At 39.8% G+C, this 24096-nt stretch overlaps 1 protein-coding gene across 1 annotated transcript in view; it reads right to left on the bottom strand.

The window, feature by feature from the left end:
- Positions 1-10940: 10940 nt before the first annotated feature.
- Positions 10941-24096, bottom strand: part of LOC117289159 — a 33464-nt gene continuing 20308 nt past the window's right edge. The window contains exon 9 of the mRNA XM_033770156.1: positions 10941-11000. Within this exon, the coding sequence (XP_033626047.1) occupies positions 10941-11000 (60 nt within the window). The remainder of the gene's footprint in view (positions 11001-24096) is intronic.

The raw sequence follows: 24096 nt of genomic DNA, 5'->3' as shown, positions 1-24096 counted from the left end.
AACTCATGCTGGGTTACATTTGCCCCATTATCACCCAGGCACAGTGGGTGTCGTAACCCACAACAAAAGCCCGGGATTTGTGACCAATTTCAGGGCTGTATGGGGGAACAGAACGAAGGGCGTATGGCAACTCCAAATCACCAGACACAAATTGCCCTGCATTGGTGAGCGAAACAAGTGAAATGGTGGATACAATGCTGGGTTGCCATTGTGCGCTCCTTCAAATGTTTACGCACAAAAGGAGGTTTGAATCAGGAAGAGCTAGCTGCGGCTCGTGGAAATAATAGCCTGTCGGGACTCACGCAATTAAAATTCAATTTATGCCATTTTTATGAGGCCTATATTGTCACTATTTATTGATTTTTTATTTTGGGCAAGTTTGGTGGAGGAAGATGTTTGTTTGAACTGATCGTTAAATGAAGAGAATGGATTCTGTGAATCAGATTGGATAGGACTTTCTTACAATGCAAACCAAGACATTGGGAAGCAGGCATAGTATCGAGTCCTTGACAGTAGGAGGGACATTTGATTGAGTTCACGGGCTGACCTACATGTACATGGTGTAGGCTTTAGAAAGGTTTTAAGGCTATTTTATCACAATTGTTTCACATTAATTTGTTCAAGGTAAAATTGGAAATCAGACTTGAAGGCAGTGGACACTATTGGTAATTATACTCAAAGTAATTATTAGCATGAACCTTACTTTGTAACGAGTAATGTGGAGAGGTTGATAGTATAAGACATTGTGAGAAACGGCTCCCTCAGAAGTAATGTAGTTTTCGAGAAAAAAAAGTGATTTTCCACGAATATGATTTCGAGACCACAGATTTAGAATTTGAGGTCTCGAAATCAAGCATCTGAAAGCACACAATTTTGTGTGACCATGGTGTGACAAGGGTGGTTTTTTCTTTCATTAATATCTCTCAACTTTGACGGCCGATCGAGCTCAAATTTTCACAGGTTAGTTATTATATGCATATGTTGAGATACACCAACTGTGAAGACTAGTCTTTGACAATAACCGATAATTTCCAGTGTCTTAAAGGTTTTCAATATCTCCTCCTTACTCTATGTGAAATCGACTGTTGGTAGAGTTAGGCAAACACTAACCTCGTGGTCAGCAATGCAAATGGATGGAGTCAATTATTTAGTTAGGCAAATTACAGCTCCTTGCAAAGTCAGAGTCTGTGGTTAGGCAATTCATCAAACCACTGATAAAGTGTCTGCTGAGGAGAGTTCTCATTGTTGACAATATTTATTATTAAAGGCAAGGTTTATCTTAGGTTTTTGGAACTACTCAATTGTTTTATTTGTATATAAATGTATCCATACAATAAAACTAACATGTGAAAAATGAATTTCAAAGGAAGGTCATGATTTTGCGATGTCGCTGAAAATCCAGAAGCAAGTGGCGTGTCATGGCCGAGCTGTTAAGAGCATCGGATTCCAGCTCTGGTGTTTGATCAGCAGAGTGTGGGTTTGAATCCCGGTCGTGACACTTGCTACATAAAATTGGGGAGGTAGTGCTTTCTGCTTTACCGTCCACGCATGGTAATACAGAACCTGTTTCAGATTATAAATTTTTGCCATGAAAACTTACATCTTTTAACATGAACACAATGCTTTGAAGTGAAGTATTTCTCCAAATGTTTTTAACTATCGAAAGCTGATATAGGTTATTCTAACCCGCAGTTTTATTGCCACTATTATTAAAGTGATTACCCCAAAAAAAAACCTTGCCTGAAAGTGAACAAAAAATTTAAAAACTGAAAAGATTATGTTCCTTCAATTAGAATAGATTGGTCGACAGAAAGTTTTAGTTTGACTTCATGTCTAAAACACTGGTTCCCTAGCCCTAAAATGTATAATAAAACCATCATAGATGTTTAGAAACAAAAATTCAACTACTGATGTCTTCTCCCATGTTTATCACTAGTCAATAAATCTTCTTATATTAATTTTATTACAATTTTCTTTTAAAAATTAAGGGAAGTTCCCAATCACAAGTCTGTAAAAACAGGTCACTCAAGGCGATGGCTTATAATTGGGAACGGAACAGAACAGGAAACCAAAAAGTAGAAATATTGATATTGCGTTTGATTTTTTGATATGTCATAAGAGGCAGGGAAGCAGGAGACAGGAGTTTAATTCCAAAGTACGTGGCAGTCCGTGGCAAGAAGCTTGATGAGTACCACGGCAAATTAGCTTTGCTGTTAGGGTGGGGGTAACATCAGTGATCAGGCATTAAAGGGCAGGGTGTACTTTTGATAATTACTCAACTAGTTGATGACCATAAAAAACTTATTTTGGCAAAGAAAACTTGAGAGCTGTTGATGTTATAGAACAGACCCATTTAAAGTGATTGTAAGAAAAGACACATTGTAAAAAAAGACCCATTTAAAGTGATTTAGTTTTAGAGAAAGATGTAATTTTTCACCCCTTTGAATCACGATAAAAGGCTTTAGGTATTAGACGTTTTGTTCAGTATGCTCTGAAGTTAAAAGGAAATATCTTTTTACTTATTTTTTTTATTAATAACATTCTTTAAAGGCAGTGGACACTATTGGTAATTACTCAAAATAACTATTGCCATACAACCTTACTTGGAAACGAGTAATGGGGAGAGACTGATGGTATAAAACATTGTGAGAAACAGCTCCCTCTGAAGTGACCTAGTTTTGGAGAAAGAAGTCATTTTCCACGAATTTGATTTCGAGACCTCAAGTTTAGAACTTGAGGTCTCGAAATCAAGCATCTGAAAGCACACAACTTCGTGTGACAAGGGTGTTTTTTCTTTCATAGTTATTTCGCAACTCCGACGACCGATCAAGCTCAAATTTTCACAGGTTTGTTATTTTATGCATATGTTGAGATACACCAAATGAGAAGACTGCTCTTTGACAATTACCAATAGTGTACACTGTCTTTATAAAGAAAATAATTCAGCATTGAACTCCAAAATCCCATTAGCAGGTCTAGACTTAATGGCTTGCCTCTCAATCGTAAATTGTCTCAGAGTATGTTTGGATCTTGCCTTCATAATATTTGTGGGGATACTAAATAATTCAACTGCAGTTACACATAGAGCAATGCAGTTAAGGGTGTTTATAATGCTGTGATGATGGATGGGTGAATTGCATGCAGCCATTAGGCGGTAACAATTTGCGGCTATAAAGAAAGGTAGAAAGTTACAAGCAACTTTACATGACAATTAAATTATTTTCTATGAACAATATTACACAATTGAGGAAAGTGTTTATTATTCTGTATCTAGTGAGTTTAACGAAATTACTGTCAAATTTCTCTTCATACAGTCAAGCATACCCAATCATAGTTTGTCCAAGAAATTTAAAAACATATTATTGTCTATGACATCACACAAATTTGTATTTTGTTGTTCTTGATGTTTGAGAAAGGCTTCAGGCCTGAAATATTTCTCAGGTTTAAATATTTTAGTGAGAAATCAACTCTTTCTCACAACTATGTTACTTCAGAGGGAGTCATTTCTCATAATGTTTTATAATTATCAACTGCTATCTGTTGACTATAACCAAGTAAATTTTATGCCTATACTTTGAGTAGTTACCAAACATTTCCAGCAGCCGATTTCAGAAAAAAAAGGAATAATCCTAGCTCGAGTTAAGACAAATAATATGTCTTAACTTAGGATTGGTTCTATGCGTCCTAACGTCTATGGAAACAGAACATCTTAAGTTCGGAAGAGTTTGGTGAAATCATGGAGGCAGACATCCAAAATGGTGAAATCCACAGCAGTGCCTTTAAAAACCAGGCCCTGGGAGAAGGTTTCAAGACTGTGTGTATGTGATAGAGGCCAGCATTCATAGCATTGTTGGGCAGTATGGTTTGTAGTATCTGTATCCAATGCCTCCAGGGTTGGGACTACACTATAAACACACTGATCCGACCAGGCATAACAACACTGGCATGCTTGACATGCTTTTGGGTTTGGGTAGGCCTCTTGTTTTAACATCCCAATTCTTTATTGTTACTCTGTCTGGTCAGTGAAAACAAAACCAGATTGGGATGGGGAGGGGAGAGGTGATTTTGTGGTTTGAATTAACAAGAAGAGAATCTTTCAAGGGTTTGGGTAGTTGTACAACACAAATTGTCTTATATTTACATTAAACTTACACGGTTGACTTGCTGAGTCAGTCTCTGTAATTTTTGAGAAATTAGTATAACAACTTCACAAAAAAAATTTGTCTCATTGAGAAACAAATTTTAGCACGTACAACGGATTTACACGACTATTGTGAAAACATTGCGATATGATTTTCACTTATATTTTCTCAAAGCCATATTTTGAAAAATGTGGACGATAAGTGCTATCTAATGTTATCTAACCTACCCCCAGTAACAAGTTCATATTACTAGTATTTACTTGTTCCCACGTAATTTTGACAGCATCAAGCATGTGTGCCTCACATAAAAACTTTGTTTATTTTTTATTTTACTGCGCTTTGAACACCCAGTAGGGTGGATACGTGCGCATTACAAGTCTTATTATTATTATTATTAAAAGGTTAAGGGTTTAATTCCATGAATTGCTTCTTTTAAAATGTTCTGAAAAACGCAACAAGAGAGGGTTCTAAATGGAATGTCTGCTCAAGGAAATCTTTGAATCTCTTACTTCACATAAAACCGTCCAACCCTCAGCATAGTTTCGACAAATCAAAAGTGACTATTTCCCAAAGCTGACCACACTTTCTGCAACCCCAGTCTGCTTCATTCTCCCACACTAAATTCCATGACCAGACAGCCTGACAACCCCCCAAAAAATAAATCGCACACATGTTTTCAATTTGGTCCAGCCAAGAAAGACCAGAGAAGAAAAACATTAAGGAAGATATTTAATCCCAAGGAGCAATACAACAAATTAAATGCTCAACTTTACACATGTTTCCCCTTGGAGATAATAAGCGATTTCCTTTCAGGGCACCATCTTATCTTCAGAACTAACGCTTCCATACCCTTGGTTAGTTTACCTCACAAGGCCACACTGGTGTTGAGTTTACACCGAACAAGGGACCCACAAGATGGTCTATGTTAAGAAAACTTGTGAAAACCTGGCACCTCATGAAATGGTATCCTTCCCTTAAAAGCGCCGCCCAAGCTTTAGCCGCTGGGGGTTTTGGTGAGGTATCTGACATGTACACCTAAGAGGGGATTTAAAATAAACTAAAGCTTCGCCACCTCAGGGATCAACTGAAGTGGATAAGGAAGTGATTGGGGTAGGACTTATTCTGGGATAACATCTCCGACACCCCAAGCGCCTTTGGAGTCATGTTTGGCCAGGGAGGAAAATTGAAACAAACTTATTGACATCAAGAGGTACCTTCAAAAGATGGAGTTCAAATATCTAGGTTGTGTAACTCTAAAAATGTTGACCCATAGCAGTAAGGACATGTTAAGGTCCTTTCAAAAGTTTTTAATATCATCATTTAGATTTGTATCTGGGAAAAACCAGCAACATCCGTCCCCCAAAACACCAATGATTATCAACTTGTCACTGCCATTGTCACTGTTCTCTTCAGCCCCCCCTCCACAGTATTCCTTGTGCTGGCTGTATCGATACCTCTCATCACTAACCTTGAAAGGAAAGCACTGCAAAACAACGCCAATTGGCTTACCAAACTAACTGGTCATCGCGCACGCTTCTTCAAAACTTTTAAATACTTGTACAGTGAGACAACAATTATTTTACCTTTTAACCACAACTGAACAACAATTGAAGCTGAATTTTCTAATAGGCCTACATCTTCATTCACTGTGAGTAGGGATTTATGTCCTGGCTAAAAACTTGATCTACAAAAAGTATCAAAACCCAATAAGTCCTCAGTGTGCCTATAGATGGTTAGACACATTAACACTTCACACATTTTCGCCTGCTCGCTGGTCAGTCTACAAAACTAACTTAGAATTACGTGTGGAACTAAACAAAGCAAGTCTCTTCTCAAAACTTGTCTTATGTCACAGGTTTTCAATGACTAATTTTGTTGTGTCTGTTTTTCTTTGTGTTGTGTTTTGTTTTGTTTTTGGTTTTACTGTGCCTTGAACACCCAGCAGGGTGGATATGTGCGCATTACAAGTCTTATTATTATTATTATTATTATTATTATTATTAAAGCCAAACTAAACTCCTGGTTTCGCTTTTGCAAGTAACTCACCCCCAACAGCTTCTTGGTATAAACATAGTAACCTTTGCGTCGCCCGAGGCAAAACTTGCACGGTAATGTGGAAGTGTTAATCGGTGGCCGCATGTACCATGTATGTGCACATGATTGATAACGACTGCCTAAGGAACATTTTCAGGAAGTTGATGCATGTAGAATGCAGATGACTTTCACACATTCATGGTTTGGTGCCTCGCCTCTTCAGCTTTGTGGCACCAAACTTTTGAGAAATAATCAATTCAAGACGTGATGATGACAAACTTGAATGGACACATTGAAACAAAAAAGAAAGGTCTAATACTTACAAACTGTTGGTCGAAGACGTTCCAGTTGAAGAGTTGATGAATTCCAGTTGCATACACCACAGAAATGGTTCCAGAAAGGTCACGTTTGGAGAAGGGGGGGGGGGAAACGATAAGAACAAACTAAATTTAGATCCTGTCAGAAGTGAAGCTGAAGTCTTGGACCTTAACTCTTTGATGAGGTAAAAACCTTTGGGCCTTTCTTTGGCCCCTGGCGGCAGTCCAGATGGTTGAAATCAGTTAATAAAAAACCTTTAAAATTATAAAAACCAAAAGGGCAGTGTGGGATTTTTTCCCCTCTTTGACGACAGGGAACAAATGTCAGGAATTTTCTGGCAGGCTAAAGCCTACACTGCTCACATTATGAGAATTAATGCGGTTTGTATCATAATTCCCACATCAGCTGGAGATGGAGAAACATGGGCTGAACACATTTTTGAGATGTGTCCTCTTTCTTCACTGAAAGTTGATAAAAATCATTCATATGCAAGTGCCATGACCGCATGTCTAACCCACACTCTGCTGCTGGCAACATCAGAACCAGAACGAGATTGCTCATCCATGACTTGCACTGCTGTGATTTGTTAATGTCTGAAGGTTTGAGCAACAGTGGATTTGAATTGACCCTTGTCTTCTTATGTCTTTGTTGCAGTGTGGGAGGGCGATTCAGTCAAGTTGGGTTCTTCTTGGCATGAATGGGGAATCATAAAGAACAATGGGAGAAAGACAATGTGGCTTACCCCCTGTGGTGATGAGACCATGAATGGAGTACAGAGCAGCATCCAGAAGGAGCGAGGAGCCATGTCGGAGGAAGGTTCATCAAATGAGACAGGAAGAAAGAGGAGAGAGTGGGTTCAAGAAGACAGAAGGAAGAGGGGGAAGAGGAAGATTGAAAGGGGAGGAGGGTTGGTTTAAATGAAGCAGAAACATACAGGATAGGTTGTTGGATGGATGGGAGAGGAGAGAAAAACAGAAACAGTTAGATAACTACTGGAAAGTTTTCTCGAATATTTTCTTCAAGGTTTTGGGAATCTGAGGGTAATTTGTGTTGAAAGGTCATTTATGAATAAAATCCATACCTGCATTGGATATTGAAAAAATTAATTATTATTTGAAAAAAAAAAAAAAAAAAGTCTTAAAATTAAACATAATGTTAGCAGTGAGTAATTCTGTTTGCTTATTTGCTTTGAAATTGTTGTTTCACACTTAGTGCAAACCAATCTGGATCATAATTTGGCTTGTCTAAAGGTCTTTTTCCCCCTTCTCCCCCCCTTTTTTTTCCAACCCAAACTGAAAGTGCCATTCACCTTTCCTATTGAGACCACACGACCATGTGTACTTTTCCAAGCCCCCAAAAATATATTTTAAAAAAGAAAGAATAAAAAAATAAACAACATCCACGATAAAAAAAGGGGCCTTTTGTCAGCTGGCAAATAAAAAGTCATGTCGAACAAGCAGCTGGAAAGCTTCCCACATTTCAGACTGAAACGAAAGTACATGAGCTGATACCGTGTTTACTAAACACAAAGTCACAGGGACTAACACACACACACACACCTCCAAACCCTAACCCAGACCGCCTTGCCTCAGGGCCCCATCCCCCTGCCCATGCTTTGTCCCTGTAAGTGTGGATTAACACCTCTACGCCACTAAAGCAAGATCCTTTGGAGTTTCCGCCAACGCTCTGAATCTCCTCACTCCGACCCACCACCTTCCTTCCCTACACACACTCCCTAATACCATCAGCCCTGAGCCCTGGTAGAGATACCATCAGTGTAGTGTTTGTGTTAAGCAATGGGGCGTACAGACATTATACCCTTATCAATGACTAGGTGCAAGCGATCTATGTTCACAGCCCTTCAGTTGCCTAAACTACAGATGTTGGGCCATTCAGAAGTTGGCTTTCTTTTGTTAGTCCACTCCTGGGACAATATTTCATAAAGCCTTTTAGCAGAAAATATTTCTTAGCAAATTTATTTTCTAAGCAACAAGTGAGTGGGGCACCAGTTGAAAACATTTTATCAAACTTTGTTGAATTTTGGCTGGTCACTAGTTTCTGCTGCTTGATCCAATTCTTCGCTAAGCAAAAATTTAGGGGGGCAACAGCCACAACAATGCAAACTTAGTACAGGTTTTGGCTGGTAACCTGTTTGTGCTATTAAGCAATACTATTCTGTGCTTATGGAATTGGGCCTTAGCTGGTATAAACCAGTTTCTGTTTTGCAAGATTTTTCTGCGCTTAGCAAGTTCGTATGCTTACTGAGTTTATAAAATTGAACGAGAAAAATATTACTGTGAGCCCACATACATGTAGGGTTGTGAGCTGGAAATAACATGTACATGGTTCTCTGTGACATAAGGGCCCAACAATTTCATGGCTTTTACTTTACCGTAAGCAAATAATTAACGCTACCGGGAGCGGCGAATTTTGCACATACAGCCAGCATGGGATACGTCCAGGAATTTTTGCTATTGCTTGTGCGTACTTCAAGTAACTATATAAGGCATTCTTTGCTTACACAGCTTTTGCAAATTCAACGATTGCTTAAACAGAAAATGACGATTGTAGTTGCAGAATTCGACAGTAAGCAGAGCAATGAAATTGGGTCCAGGTTTTTTTTACTGTTTCTGCATTGTATGCAAACAGAAACAAACAGTACATCAAAACAAACAGTTGCAAGCATGTCATTACAATGTACACAAGCAACCCTGTGTCTGGTGCACCTGAACATACACTAGTTATTAATTTGTGACTGTATATTTAATAAACACTGACTCGCTATGCTTTAAAGGCACTGGTAGCTATCGGTAATTACTCAAAACTGCATAAAAACTTACTTGGTAACGAGCAATGTAGAGCTGTTGACAGTATAAAACATTGTGAGAAATGGCACCCTCTGGAGTAACATACATGTATGTTTGAGAAAGAGGTAATTTCTCACTCAAATATTGAAACACTGCAGGCCCGTCTGAAGCCTTTCTTTAGGCATTTGAAAGCACACAAATTTGTTGAACATTGGCATGTTTTCGTTCATTATTCTATTGCGACTTTGATGACCAATTGAGTCCAAATGTTACCAGATTTATTATTTTATGCAGGTTGGGATACACCAAGTGAGAATACTGGGCCCAATTTCGTACAGCTGCTTAAAGGCACCTGACCAATTGGCAATTGTCAAAGACCATTATTCTCATTCGTGGTGTTTCCCAATAGAAATGCATAAAGCAACGAATGCGAACATTTGGACTCAAATGGTCATTGAAGTTGCGCGAGAATAATGAAAAAACAATTCTTGTTGCAGAATGTTTGTGCTTTTAGATGCCTAAAAAGGGCTTCAAGCCTGAAATCTTTTATCAGATTCAAATAATTTGAGTGAGAAATTACCGTTTTGTCCAAAACTATGGTACTTCAGCCGTTTCTCACATCGTTTAACACTCAACATCTCTTCAACGCTTGTTACCAGTTATAAGTATTTATGCTACTAATTATTTTGAGTAGTTACCGATAGTGTACAGCGAAGTAATTACTACACCAATCTAGTTCCTGGACTTCTGTCAGTCACATTGATTGGCATGCTACTAATGAGGTATATGATGAGGTTAACTGCAACCTCATACTGAGGCACCAGGGCTGAAGGCAGTATGTGGTTAACACCAGGTGCACCTGGAGGCTCTAAGAATACCCAAATTCTTAGAATTTCATGATCTAAAGACTCACCTTCTGACCCCCCAAAGGGAGGGTCATGGAAGGGTTTTCGTCATTGTAATCATGATTTTAATGCACATTACTCTTTAAAAAAACAGACAATTTAGCTATTCTTATTGGTGGAGACCATGTCACGTTGGGGTTTTTAAACGGATGATAAAGACATACTGTTTTAAGACCGGCTAGCTTTGCGTGTTGGCCAATTTACTTACGCGGAACACAATTTATTTAGAAAAAAAATGAAATGTACAAACTTCAAACATTCACTTCAGTAAATGGGTGTTTGAAGCTTTGCATAGTGTGGAGAACACGAGTAACTATAAATATAAATATGAATAGTAAACTTGCGGGTACAACCATGGGTAAAAACTCTTCTGAAGGAGTGGTGGCTCTGAAAAGAGCCGGTTTGGTCTCATGGTTGTGCCCACAAGTTTACTATTCATTCATGTTTATATTTATAGTTACTCTTAATCACTACAGTATCCACAGATTGTCTTTGTTTGTCTACAATTGTAATTTTTGTTGTTTGCTTTGTAACAAAAGGGCATTTATAAACTGGGAATAAAAGAGTAGTGACTTGTACTTAAACGGATGTTCTTAAAAGAACTCATCGCAACTCTTTTATTCCCTCAATTAGGGCCCATATATAAAGATACAATTAAAGTCATGGGTGAAAGTTTCAACTGGATGAGAAAACAGCAACACAATTCACTGTATATTTACAAGAGCGATTTATTTTTATACAAGTAGTTTAATGCAATCATTGAAGTAGAATATAACACTCACCGTGATGAAATCCTGGCAGAAGAAGTCCGTTTTTGACGAGTAGTCGAACACAACGAAGTGATGATGGCATTTGTTGATGGCAGGGAAGTAGCAAGAAATTGGTTGAATGATGCAAAAAGAAATCAAAGAAAAGGAAACAGTTTAGCTATCAATTTTATTTTACATTTTTTATTTTTTATTTTTTTTAATGCGAGTTGCCCGCCGAACGAGGCTATTTAAAAGCCACTCTTGGTAAATGGGCTACAAGGAGAAACATTTTTAAATCTAAAAAGTAACTCATGGGAGCTGAATTGAAGCTTCATGTAAGAATTGACAGTCTAGATTGTAGGATGGAGGAAAACATGCACCAAAGAGATGTAGTACGAGAGTAAAGGCGCAACGATATCGACGCAAAGATAACGCATTCTATTGGTGCGTATTCTGCATGGAGCAATTCAACCAATAGAACGCGTTCTCTTTGCATAGTGATTGTTATCGTTCTCAATATCGCTGCAGTGGGACCGGGCCTTTAGGAGAAAATAGCAAAAGATCATGATCAATGTTTAGCTTGTAAACACATTGTTCATAGTTGTGGTTGTAACAACCCAAATCAACAGTTTTCCTTATTTAAGGCTTTCAAATACAGGTTTCATGAACATGAATTCACTTTCAAAAGCAAATATTTCTTTGAAAAAAAATGGTTCAAGTTTAAACTTCATGATGTATTTTATCCTATCAAATCCTTTAAAATACTTAGAGTGCACATTACACTGATGAGCAAGAAAATGAAATAATGTTATAACATGCCAATGATATCAATCTTTAATTTGATGTATAAATTACTTTTTAACCTTTTATTTGTTTCTGGAGAGGGGTGGCAGTTGGCAAAGCGAAGTCACCAATGTAATATTTTGTTCACAATTTCATAGAGTGCATGTGACATTGAACAACCATGTCGAAGTTCAATGTAATATTTTCATAGCCAGGGATGTGATAGGCTGTTGAGAAAAAAAAAAAAAAAAGCATGCAAGCTAAACAAACTTGCATAAAGCCAAATTTAATTATTCTAGAGCCCTACTCTGCAACATGGGGCCATATCATATGGTTACGTGTATATCTCCATTTCACTTAGAACTTGATCTTAAAAAAAAAAAAAAATGGGGGGGGGGAATAAAAAACAAAATAAAATTATATTTTTTTAAGGGACAGCAAAATGGAATTCCGTTTTAAAACTGAGAACCACATCCCTGCACAGCACTAGAGATCATGTTCCGCTGAGCACACTACACGCAATTATTACTACTGATGATTTTGCAGTTTTGTCACTATTTGGTAATTTGACACAACCGCTGATTTGTGCACAGACATATCCACCCGTGTCATCATGACCTCTTTGATTTCCGTAGCAACCGAATAAATGTTAAAGAAAATATCACTATGAGTTGTACTGATGTAACACAGGCGAGCAACAAATGCCAAGATCACACACACGAAAAATGATTTATGTTCCATAGAAATTACCCTCATAATAAAAAGTGATGTGGTTATTTTTTTTTTACTTAAGGTTAACATCATATACGGCTGACAAGATGGGGGCCTGCTCATAATTTTTTGTCTGAAGGAGTTCCAAGTGTAGAGCTAGAATGGGGGTTGCCCCCACCCCCAAAATAGCATTTGCAAGGGGTCAATGGACAAAGCCCCCTCCCCCCTCCCCTCCCCTCCCAGGGATGCAAGAGGTCCAATTGAAATATCTACATAACCCAAACCCCTATGGGGATCTCAAGGTGCCAAAGGTGGACAAACGTCTGTTAGAAATGCAATGGACCAACAGAACATGACAAATTGTCATGCCCCCCACCACCTCGGGGATTCCCAACCCCATGGCCTGCCCCACCCCCAGATAGGAGCGCCAATGGTGCAACAGAACATGACCAACTTTCATGCCCCCCCTACCCTCCCCGGTGACAAGATAGCTTCAAGATGGGGGGGGGGGGGGTCTACCAGAAGTACCCAACCCCATGATCCGCCCCACCCCAAGACAGAAGTTGCAATGGATCAACAGAACATGACCCACATTCATGCCCCCCCCCTCCCCTCCCCGGTGACAAGATAGCTTCCAAGGGGTCTGCAGGGGTACTAACCCCATGCACCCCTCCCCTCCCTGATGACAAGAGAGCTTCGAGGGGGGGGGGGGGTGTCTACTAACTCCATTCACCCACCCCACACAAAGTTGTTGCAATAGATCAACAGAACATGACCAACATTCATGCCCCCTCCCCTCCCTGATGACAAGAGAGCTTCGAGGGGGGGGGGGGGTGTCTACTAACCCCATTCACCCACCCCACACCAAGTTGTTGCAATAGATCAACAGAACATGACCAACATTCATGCCCCCTCCCCTCCCTGATGACAAGAGAGCTTCGAGGGGGGGGGGGTGTCTACTAACCCCATTCACCCACCCCACACCAAGATAGTTGTTGCAATAGATCAACAGAACATGACCAACATTCATATCCCCTACCCTTCCTGATGACAAGAGAGCTTCGAGGGGGGGGGGGGTGTCTACTTACCCCATTCACCCACCCCACACCAAGATAATTGTTGCAATAGATCAACAGAACATGACCAACATTCATGCCCCCTCCGCTCCCTGATGACAAGAGAGCTTTGAGGGGGGGGGGGGGTGTGTCTACTAACCCCATTCACCCACCCCAAACCAAGATAGTTGTTGCAATAGATCAACAGAACATGACCAATTGTCATGCCCCTCCCCCACCTAACTTCAAGGGGCTACAGGGGGAACCAACCCTATGGATCCAAAAAAATATCCCTTCATGAGGGGATAATATTGTATCCCTATGAATCATACCCAGATAAGCCATCATAAATCAATCACACGTCACAACCACCCATCCTTAGTGTCATGGAGAAGTACGTGAGGAGAACCATTCCCCCCTAGAGTGGCCTCAACAACTGTCAACCAAATTAACTTATCAGTGTTCAATATCTGTAGAGTGAAACCCAACCCGCAGATATTAATTGAAAAAAGCACACTGTATCAAAAATAAACCACATGTAGCTGGTTGCTAGAACAAAATGTACATGTAATGCACTAAATCCATTTCTTTATTAAAAAAAAAAAGACTAGTGGGCCTATAGAGTTTTTTCTTTTCTTGTCATTCGCTGAGCTCTTTGCAACATTAGGAAAAGGTGCTACAATCAATGGTGTTATATGATTATTAATAGAGCAGAGTCTCATCAGGTGTTCGGTTCTGGACTACAACACTGCTTTTTGGAGGGTACCCTCACATTTATAGACACTGGACACTATTGGTAATTATCAAAGACCAAAATTATCTTCTCACTTGGTGATAATCTCAACAAATGCATAAAATAACAAACCTCTGGAAATTTGAGCTCAATCGGTCGTCGAAGTTGCAAGATGCTAAATATTGAAAGAAAAAACACCCTTGTCACACAAATTTGTGTGCTTTCAGATGCTTGGTTTCGAGACCTCAAGTTCTAAACCTGAGGTCTCGAAATCAATTTTGTGGAAAATTACTTCTTTCTCGAAAACTAAATTACTATAGAGGGAACCGTTTCTCACTTACTATCAACCTCTCCCCATTATTCATTACCAAGTAAGATTTTATTCTAATAATTATTTTGAGTAATTACCAATAGTGTCCACTGTCTTTAATAATAGCCCTATTTTACTTTTGTCTTCCTTCTTGATGATGATGGAAATAAATGTTGCTTTGAATCAAATTGAAGGCACACCATTCTTTAATACAATTATTTGTGTACATGCACCGATGCAGCTCTTGACACTTGTCGCAACGAATCTCAAATCAATCACGACATTCCTTCCCTCCCTCGTCCCTCTCCCTCTCTCTCTCTGACTTCAGGTAACGATTTGATGCAGTCAGGAAAGTCAGAAATTACCCCCCAGTAGTCGCTAGTACACCACGACACATGTTTCCACGAGCCCTTTGTGGTGATGTCTATCACAAACTTCAACCGTGGTTCACCTCCTTGCAAGACTTTAAAACCGAGAGGAACTCGTCAGCGAGCCAGCCGAGGGGACACTCGAGAGAGAGAGAGAGAAGCCCGGTTTATTGATCGGATTCCCGCAGTGAAAACGAAAATCTCAATTCAGTCTATGGCTTAATTTCCTGTTTTACACTGAGAGGAGGGCCATTCCCTTTGCCTGATTTGCTCATTAATGAGGTGAAATGCTTAGATTAGACTAGCTCTGAGGCATCAAAAAAAAAAAAAAAAAAAAATCATTTTCATTTTAACTGGCTATTTATCCAAGGACACCAAAGCAATCTATAATATACCACTAGTCTGGACTTATCAACACATGAAAATCCTACCCTGTGTATCATGCCTATAAACCATGCAAAATCAATAGAGGGCGCTGCTGAATGGTCCACTCAGGAGTCAACAACTGGGTCTTAATTAGGGCAATTTTTAGTGGTCTCAGGGAATACAAATATTGTCGGCAGCAATTGTGAGTAGATTGTTACAGGTTCCTATTGTGCGATGGCAACGGACCATGATAAAGTGTGATGTCTACCTCAATTACCTGCTGCAATTCTGGTCTGGCTGTCATGACCCTTTAGACATAAGATGGTGCAGTCAGCGTCGTGGTCATATTTTGTGATAATATTATTAATAATAACAATAATTATAAGCTGGTGGTATGGAGATTTTTTTTTTGAAAAGCATGAGGATTTCCAACACAAACTACCAAAGGAAACAGAAAAAGAAAAAACATGGCCCAAAATAAAAATGAATGTCGACAAAACAAGTGGGGTCTTTTTTCAGAAGTCTCTGCGATGATTTAAGTGAATTTGCTTTTTTTTGCAGCTGACATAAAGTGAATTTAAAAACAAAAATCTAAATTTATAAGCACATGAGTCGTATTGTGGTGTCAGACAAAGCCATTGACAATTAATATTTAAAGAGCCAATTAAGGATGATCTCAATATGTCAACTGTTACCTTTTTATGGCCAAATAGACATCGCAGATACTGGTTAATAACCATTTTACTCTCAAAATTTGCGTTTTGTAATAAATAACTCGAGTCAAAAATGCACCCGGCCGCGCGGCTTTTTCAGCCAGCTTATCTATTATAATGACCCTGGACGCCAGTGACGATTTTCCCCTATTGGTTTTGAACACAGTTCTCCAGCTTTGGCATTTCCAAACCAAATAGCCGCCACTGACGTCACGATTCCTTTGTCGCGCGGGTTTGTTTGACCCCACGTTTTTCAGAAATTTGGCTTGGAGCGTTCTGGAGAAAAACCAATTTTTACCATGTTTTTACGTGAGGTAAGAGACTCTTTATACTTTTTATGTTTCCTGGATGGACTGCAGCTGTTAGAAAACTGTTACATCTATATATTTGAGATCATCCTTTGTTGGCTGTTTAAAGACCTGCTTTTTATGAGACAATCGTTTTGGCTTAGAAAAGAAATATACAGGATACCAATTGCAAACGATACATACATATATAGCATGGCATTTTGGCTGGAAATGTTTTGTTCACGTTTCAACCCAATTTTTTTGTAAAGAGCTTCTTTGATTTAAAAGGCACTGGGCCTGTAATATGTTTCTGAAACTAATATAGTTTGTTCTAAAAAACAAATTGCAATAAATGTATGGCACTTACAAAGAAGCACTAACTTAGAAGAAAATGGGGGGGGGGGTCTGGTGTGGACCGATGATGTATATTGTGATCTAATTTAACTGGTCATCTCTATTATCATGCTAACCCCACCCCCTCCAGCAGTAACACATATGAGAACATGTTATATTTCATCACTTTACTTAGAATTCCCTTATCAGTGTATGCCAACACGACGCAATTTGCCCGCACAAACGGGTACGCCGGTATTCAACCAACAATGTCCAACCCACGAGGAACAACGGCAAATATTGCACTGGTCCGCCCCCGTCCAACTGGCCTGATTGGATTTCAAGCAACCTGGCCAAAAAAAAACTTCAGATTAAACCCCCGGGTCAAATCTAACCCCGCTCTTTGTTTTCCCTTCGTATGGGTTAGTCCCCACCAATCCACAAATGAAGACTCAGTCAATAAAGGTAAAGTTTGAAGAGTGGATTACATACATACATTCTTTCCTGCGATAGTACGTTGTAAAACTCAAGGGACTTCCAACGGGGCTGATATTGAGGAGGAGCCAAGAGATTCTTCAGTTGATGATAGCCCAGACCCGTCTAATCATGCTCGCTGGTACAAAGAATGAACGCATAGCTTTAATTCCCAATCCGCGGCGGCAGGGTTAAAATTCCTCCAGATCTAATATTTACTCTTTGAAGTTTCAGACAAGGGCATGAAGGGATGTCGTTCGTTCTTTTGATTATTTGCTGGAATGGAAACCAATAAGCGCCTGGTTCTTCCTGTACTACAATCAGAATGTCAAGATTCCCTGAGGAGTCAGGGATCCAGACCAAATATTTGCTGTCCACCTCCCCCTTTGACTTTATTGTCCCACCTTGTTTAAAAGAAAGGAACGTTCTGGTACTGGTGGACAGACCTTCATCTGCTCTAAAGTTCAATAAGGACAAATCAACATCCAAAATAAAATTCAATGAAATTTGAGAAAACAATCAAATTCGACTCACTAGCACAGAAAATGTGTAAATACAAGCTTTTTTTCTTATTTATTTATTGTAACTCCCTGAGGATTGTTGGTGAATTTATATGAACTATTTTCATCGGGTGGTGTGGATTTTTTAATCTCCTGACAATACATGGGGGTAAATGATTAGGACGCTCAGTGGAAAGATATGGTTGCTGAGTCTTGTTTGTAGGCCTGGAATTAAATCAAGGTACCCTAGGGGATTAACGTATCTCTGATGATGCCAGGCCCCTTGCTTTTTTGGTGGCCACAAAGTAAAAAGAAAACCAATATGTTCCTCACAGAGAAGACCTTAATTGCTGTACCCCTTCAGGACCAAGTTTAAACCCTGTTTCTGTCTGGAAGAAAAAAGTTCCCAAATTTTAAGACCTTTTAGCAGGCAATTTGGAGGCAACAAACTAACACTTTGATTGACATTTGCAGACTCGATTGTTGTGCTTTTGGATACCTGCCAAAGGCTTCATGCCCGATGTATTTTTCAGATTATTATTTGGTTTGAATTTGGTTTATATTATTAACAGCTCTCCGGTGCTCTTTACCAAGTTCAGATATACAATCAGTAACTTGTGGAGTATTTATCAAAAACTCTGCCTTAAAAGACAGTAGACAATATTGATAATTGTCAAAGACCAGTCTTCTCACTTGGTGTATATCAACAAATGCATTAAATAAATAATAATGGAAGTAAAAACACCCTTGTCTCACGGAGTTGTGTGCTTTTAGATGCTTGATTTCGAGACCTCAAAATCTAATTCTTAGGTCTCAAAATCAAATTCGTTGAAAATTACTTCTTTCTCGAAACTGCGTCACTTCAGAGGGAGCCGTTTCTCACAATATTTTTATACTATCAACCTGTCCCCATTACTCGTTACCAAGTAAGGTTTTAAATGCTTATAATTATTTTGAGTAATTACCCATAGTGTCCAGTGCCTTAAGGTGCTCCAGTTAACTCATAAGTGTGATATGTTGTCACAGCCCATGTTTTACCCCCGACCCATGGATGTAAACACTCAAAACTTACTCCCCATGGAACTTCGCTCAATGATTTACATCAATTCACTTTGCTAATTTATAATATTCCTTAAGGTCAACTCAATATCCTGTTCTAATCAAAATCTTGCTAGTTTCCTTGGAGTCTAAAACCACTGGCAGGATATTGACAGCAAAATCTAATTATGTAACCGTAGGTTTGCTTTTTAAAAAATACTTTGCAATATTTTTGACGAATTTAGTTCAACTGCTTTATTTCTTCATTTGCAGTTTTAATTTTTACATGTATAAAGCAGAGTTATGCCAAATTATTTTGACGATTTCCAAATATTGTAGTAACCAAGAATAAAAACGTTCAAAAGTACAAACTATCTTATCATCTCCAGCATCACTTTCAAGCTCAAAATGCAATATGAGCAAAGCGTGAAGGGGGTAAAAAAAACAACATAAAATGTGTTTAGGAAACAATCACAGTTTCAGAGTATTAAAAACACAGCAAAGCATAAGGAAAACAGTGTATGGTACATCATTAGAACATTGGCCCCCAGAAGACCTTCATGGGGCTCGCTGGAGTTCAGTGATAAGGGAAAACCATTTGGGAAAGGGGTAATCCAGTCTAGAGTCAGGGAGTCTAGCACTTCACACTGCTGGCTTCCGTTAGCGTTTTAAACAATTACCACTCCATGACACAAGTCATCAAGGATGGCAAGCAAGACTTTGATGAATGTGATGAAATGTTGTGGTCTTGTCTCATGTCAGATTGGCTCACATTCTACGTCTGTATTTTCAACCCCCCCCCCCCCACAAGATCCACAAGAAACATCTTGGAGGAGGAAAAAGGGTGGCTGCACTATTAACACAGAGGGTGGATCTTTTAGAGATGATCAGATGTCATTTTTTATGAAATTCACGAATAAGCCATTTCCAAGTTAGATTTGAATAGTATTTGGTACAATGGCTTCCTTTAGGAACAACCGAGTAACAACTGGATATATTCACGAATGAACCATTTCCAAGTTAGATTTGAATAGTATTTGGTACAATGGCTTCCTTTAGGAACAACCGAGTAACAACTGGATATGTTCATGAATGAGCCATTTCCAAGTTAGATTTGAATAGTATTTGGTACAATGGCTTCCTTAGGAACAAACAAGTAACAACTGGATATATTCACGAATGAGCCATTTCTAAGTTAGATTTGAATAGTATTTGGTACAATGGCTTCCTTAGGAACAAACGAGTAACAACTGGATATGTTCATGAATGAGCCATTTCCAAGTTAGATTTGAATAGTATTTGGTACAATGGCTTCCTTAGGAACAAACGAGTAACAACTGGATATGTTCATGAATGAGCCATTTCCAAGTTAGATTTGAATAGTATTTGGTACAATGGCTTCCTTAGGAACAAACGAGTAACAACTGGATATGTTCATGAATGAGCCATTTCCAAGTTAGATTTGAATAGTATTTGGTACAATGGCTTCCTTAGGAACAAACGAGTAACAACTGGATATGTTCATGAATGAGCCATTTCTAAGTTAGATTTGAATAGTATTTGGTACAATGGCTTCCTTAGGAACAAACGAGTAACAACTGGATATGTTCATGAATGAGCCATTTCCAAGTTAGATTTGAATAGTATTTGGTACAATGGCTTCCTTAGGAACAAACGAGTAACAACTGGATATGTTCATGAATGAGCCATTTCTAAGTTAGATTTGAATAGTATTTGGTACAATGGCTTCCTTAGGAACAAACGAGTAACAACTGGATATGTTCATGAATGAGCCATTTCCAAGTTAGATTTGAATAGTATTTGGTACAATGGCTCCATTCGGAACAACTGACAGTTTCAATTTGAATTCTTAAGACTAACCGCTTTATATCAAATGGTTCAGATGGACAAACCCTTGGTACACTGCGCCATACAAAATGTTGCACGGTTGTTCGCCATCTCTTGCGTAATAACCCAAATTTTATATTTAAGGGTAACTTGTGACTGAAGCAAGTCGAAGCACCAGACTTCATTAAAAATAAAAAATATTACAATTACCGGTCAACTTTACGTTGTTCAATTATCCATTTTATATTTCAGAGAAACCAACAGCTAAAAAGTACAGTTGCAGAGTGATACATCATTTGGAAATGGCACTAAATTGAAATAGCACGAATGGATCCATGTTGGATGACGACTTAATCCCTTTAGATCTGGATTAAGCATTAATCTCCTCAATATCTCACTGACCCTTCCAAGATATTCGCAAGAAAATACAACAGGGAAATTTACCTGATGTCCCCTCGCAGGGTGTTTACCCAAAACAGGTCCATAAACCGGAAATAAGGGTCGTGAATAATTAATAAGGGCAGCCAATCCGAAGAGAGACTCCCCATAAATAATTAATCCCCTCATGAATAATAAATCCATTGTTGCATAATGGGACCAGCTGATCAATGCATTCATTTAATCTATACCATTCAAGTGGTGTGTTTTTGTCTGTCGCTTAACTGCGTGTAATGAGGGCTGGTGCTGGAATGCACGTTCAACTATTGATCGGAAAAAAGGAACTTGTTTGTCAACTCCTGAATTATTTCCGCTTAACCAAACTCCGGCTTGAGCCACATTTTTCTTTTAACAATAAATCCAACAGGTTCTGATCTGTGAAGTGTCTTTATTACAGTTTAAGCCCATTAGTTCATATGACGGCACACACTCTGTATTGAGCAATGACCAGTGTTGTAGCTAGACACCTTCTAGTGGTGGGCTCTAAATCCAATTTAGTCTACCAAGGGCGAGTGGTTCAACAAACGTTTTCATGTTCAGATACAGGGGCAATCGTTGTTGAAGTGCAATCTGGGGGAAATCTGTGCTGGGCACCAGCACAGTGCAGAGAGCAGGGCAAAACTATAGAGTCCCTGAAGGAGTGGAGTAATTACTGTTTGAAACATTGAGACCACACCGGCTTCTTTCACTCCCTCAAAAGAGGTTTTAAACATAGTAGTTGTACCCGCAAGTTTCCTATTAAGTATTCATGTAGTTACTTCTTGATAGTTCCCCCGCCGGCCTGCCCGGGCACTGCCCATCATGGCTGGCAATGACCACACTCCCATATCTATCATTTTAGCCCATCATGGCTGGCAATGACCACACTCCCATATCTATCATTTTAGCCCATCATGGCTGGCAATGACCACGCTCCCATATCTATCATTTTAGCCCATCGTGGCTGGCAATGACCACACTCCCATATCTATCATTTTAGCCCATCGTGGCTGGCAATGACCACACTCCCATATCTATCATTTTAGCCCATCGTGGCTGGCAATGACCACACTCCCATATCTATCATTTTAGCCCATCGTGGCTGGCAATGACCACACTCCCATATCTATCATTTTAGCCCATCGTGGCTGGCAATGACCACACTCCCATATCTATCATTTTAGCCCATCGTGGCTGGCAATGACCACACTCCCATATCTATCATTTTAGCCCATCGTGGCTGGCAATGACCACACTCCCATATCTATCATTTTAGCCCATCGTGGCTGGCAATGACCACACTCCCATATCTATCATTTTAGCCTATCGTGGCTGCAACACTGGCAATGACCACACTCCCATATCTATCATTTTTGCCTACCGTGGCTGCAACACTGGCAATGACCACACTCCCATATCTATCATTTTAGCCTATCGTGGCTGCAACACTGGCAATGACCACACTCCCATATCTATCATTTTAGCCTATCGTGGCTGCAACACTGGCAATGACCACACTCCCATATCTATCATTTTAGCCTATCGTGGCTGCAACACTGGCAATGACCACACTCCCATATCTATCATTTTAGCCTATCGTGGCTGCAACACTGGCAATGACCACACTCCCATATCTATCATTTTAGCCTATCGTGGCTGCAACACTGGCAATGACCACACTCCCATATCTATCATTTTAGCCCATCGTGGCTGGCAATGACCACACTCCCATATCTATCATTTTAGCCCATCGTTGCTGGCAATGACCACACTCCCATATCTATCATTTTAGCCCATCGTGGCTGGCAATGACCACACTCCCATATCTATCATTTTAGCCCATCGTGGCTGGCAATGACCACACTCCCATATCTATCATTTTAGCCTATCATGGCTGGCAATGACCACACTCCCATATCTATCATTTTAGCCCATCGTGGCTGGCAATGACCACACTCCCATATCTATCATTTTAGCCCATCGTGGCTGGCAATGACCACACTCCCATATCTATCATTTTAGCCCATCGTGGCTGGCAATGACCACACTCCCATATCTATCATTTTAGCCCATCGTGGCTGGCAATGACCACACTCCCATATCTATCATTTTAGCCTATCATGGCTGGCAATGACCACACTCCCATATCTATCATTTTAGCCCATCATGGCTGGCAATGACCACACTCCCATATCTATCATTTTAGCCCATCGTGGCTGGCAATGACCACACTCCCATATCTATCATTTTAGCCCATCGTGGCTGGCAATGACCACACTCCCATATCTATCATTTTAGCCCATCGTGGCTGGCAATGACCACACTCCCATATCTATCATTTTAGCCCATCGTGGCTGGCAATGACCACACTCCCATATCTATCATTTTAGCCCATCGTGGCTGGCAATGACCACACTCCCATATCTATCATTTTAGCCCATCGTGGCTGGCAATGACCACACTCCCATATCTATCATTTTAGCCCATCGTGGCTGGCAATGACCACACTCCCATATCTATCATTTTAGCCTATCATGGCTGGCAATGACCACACTCCCATATCTATCATTTTAGCCCATCATGGCTGGCAATGACCACACTCCCATATCTATCATTTTAGCCCATCGTGGCTGGCAATGACCACACTCCCATATCTATCATTTTAGCCCATCGTGGCTGGCACTGACCACACTCCCATATCTATCATTTTAGCCCATCGTGGCTGGCAATGACCACACTCCCATATCTATCATTTTAGCCTATCATGGCTGGCAATGACCACACTCCCATATCTATCATTTTAGCCCATCATGGCTGGCAATGACCACACTCCCATATCTATCATTTTAGCCTATCATGGCTGGCAATGACCACACTCCCATATCTATCATTTTAGCCTATCATGGCTGGCAATGACCACACTCCCATATCTATCATTTTAGCCCATCATGGCTGGCAATGACCACACTCCCATATCTATCATTTTAGCCTATCATGGCTGGCAATGACCACACTCCCATATCTATCATTTTAGCCTATCGTGGCTGGCAATGACCACGCTCCCATATCTATCATTTTAGCCCATCGTGGCTGGCAATGACCACACTCCCATATCTATCATTTTAGCCTATCATGGCTGGCAATGACCACACTCCCATATCTATCATTTTAGCCTATCGTGGCTGGCAATGACCACGCTCCCATA

The sequence above is a fragment of the Asterias rubens genome, chromosome 4 (genome assembly GCF_902459465.1).
Source record: "Asterias rubens chromosome 4, eAstRub1.3, whole genome shotgun sequence".
Taxonomy (NCBI): domain Eukaryota; kingdom Metazoa; phylum Echinodermata; class Asteroidea; order Forcipulatida; family Asteriidae; genus Asterias; species Asterias rubens.
Note: the sequence above shows the minus strand (reverse complement) of the source record. Positions and strands in the feature narration are given on the sequence as shown.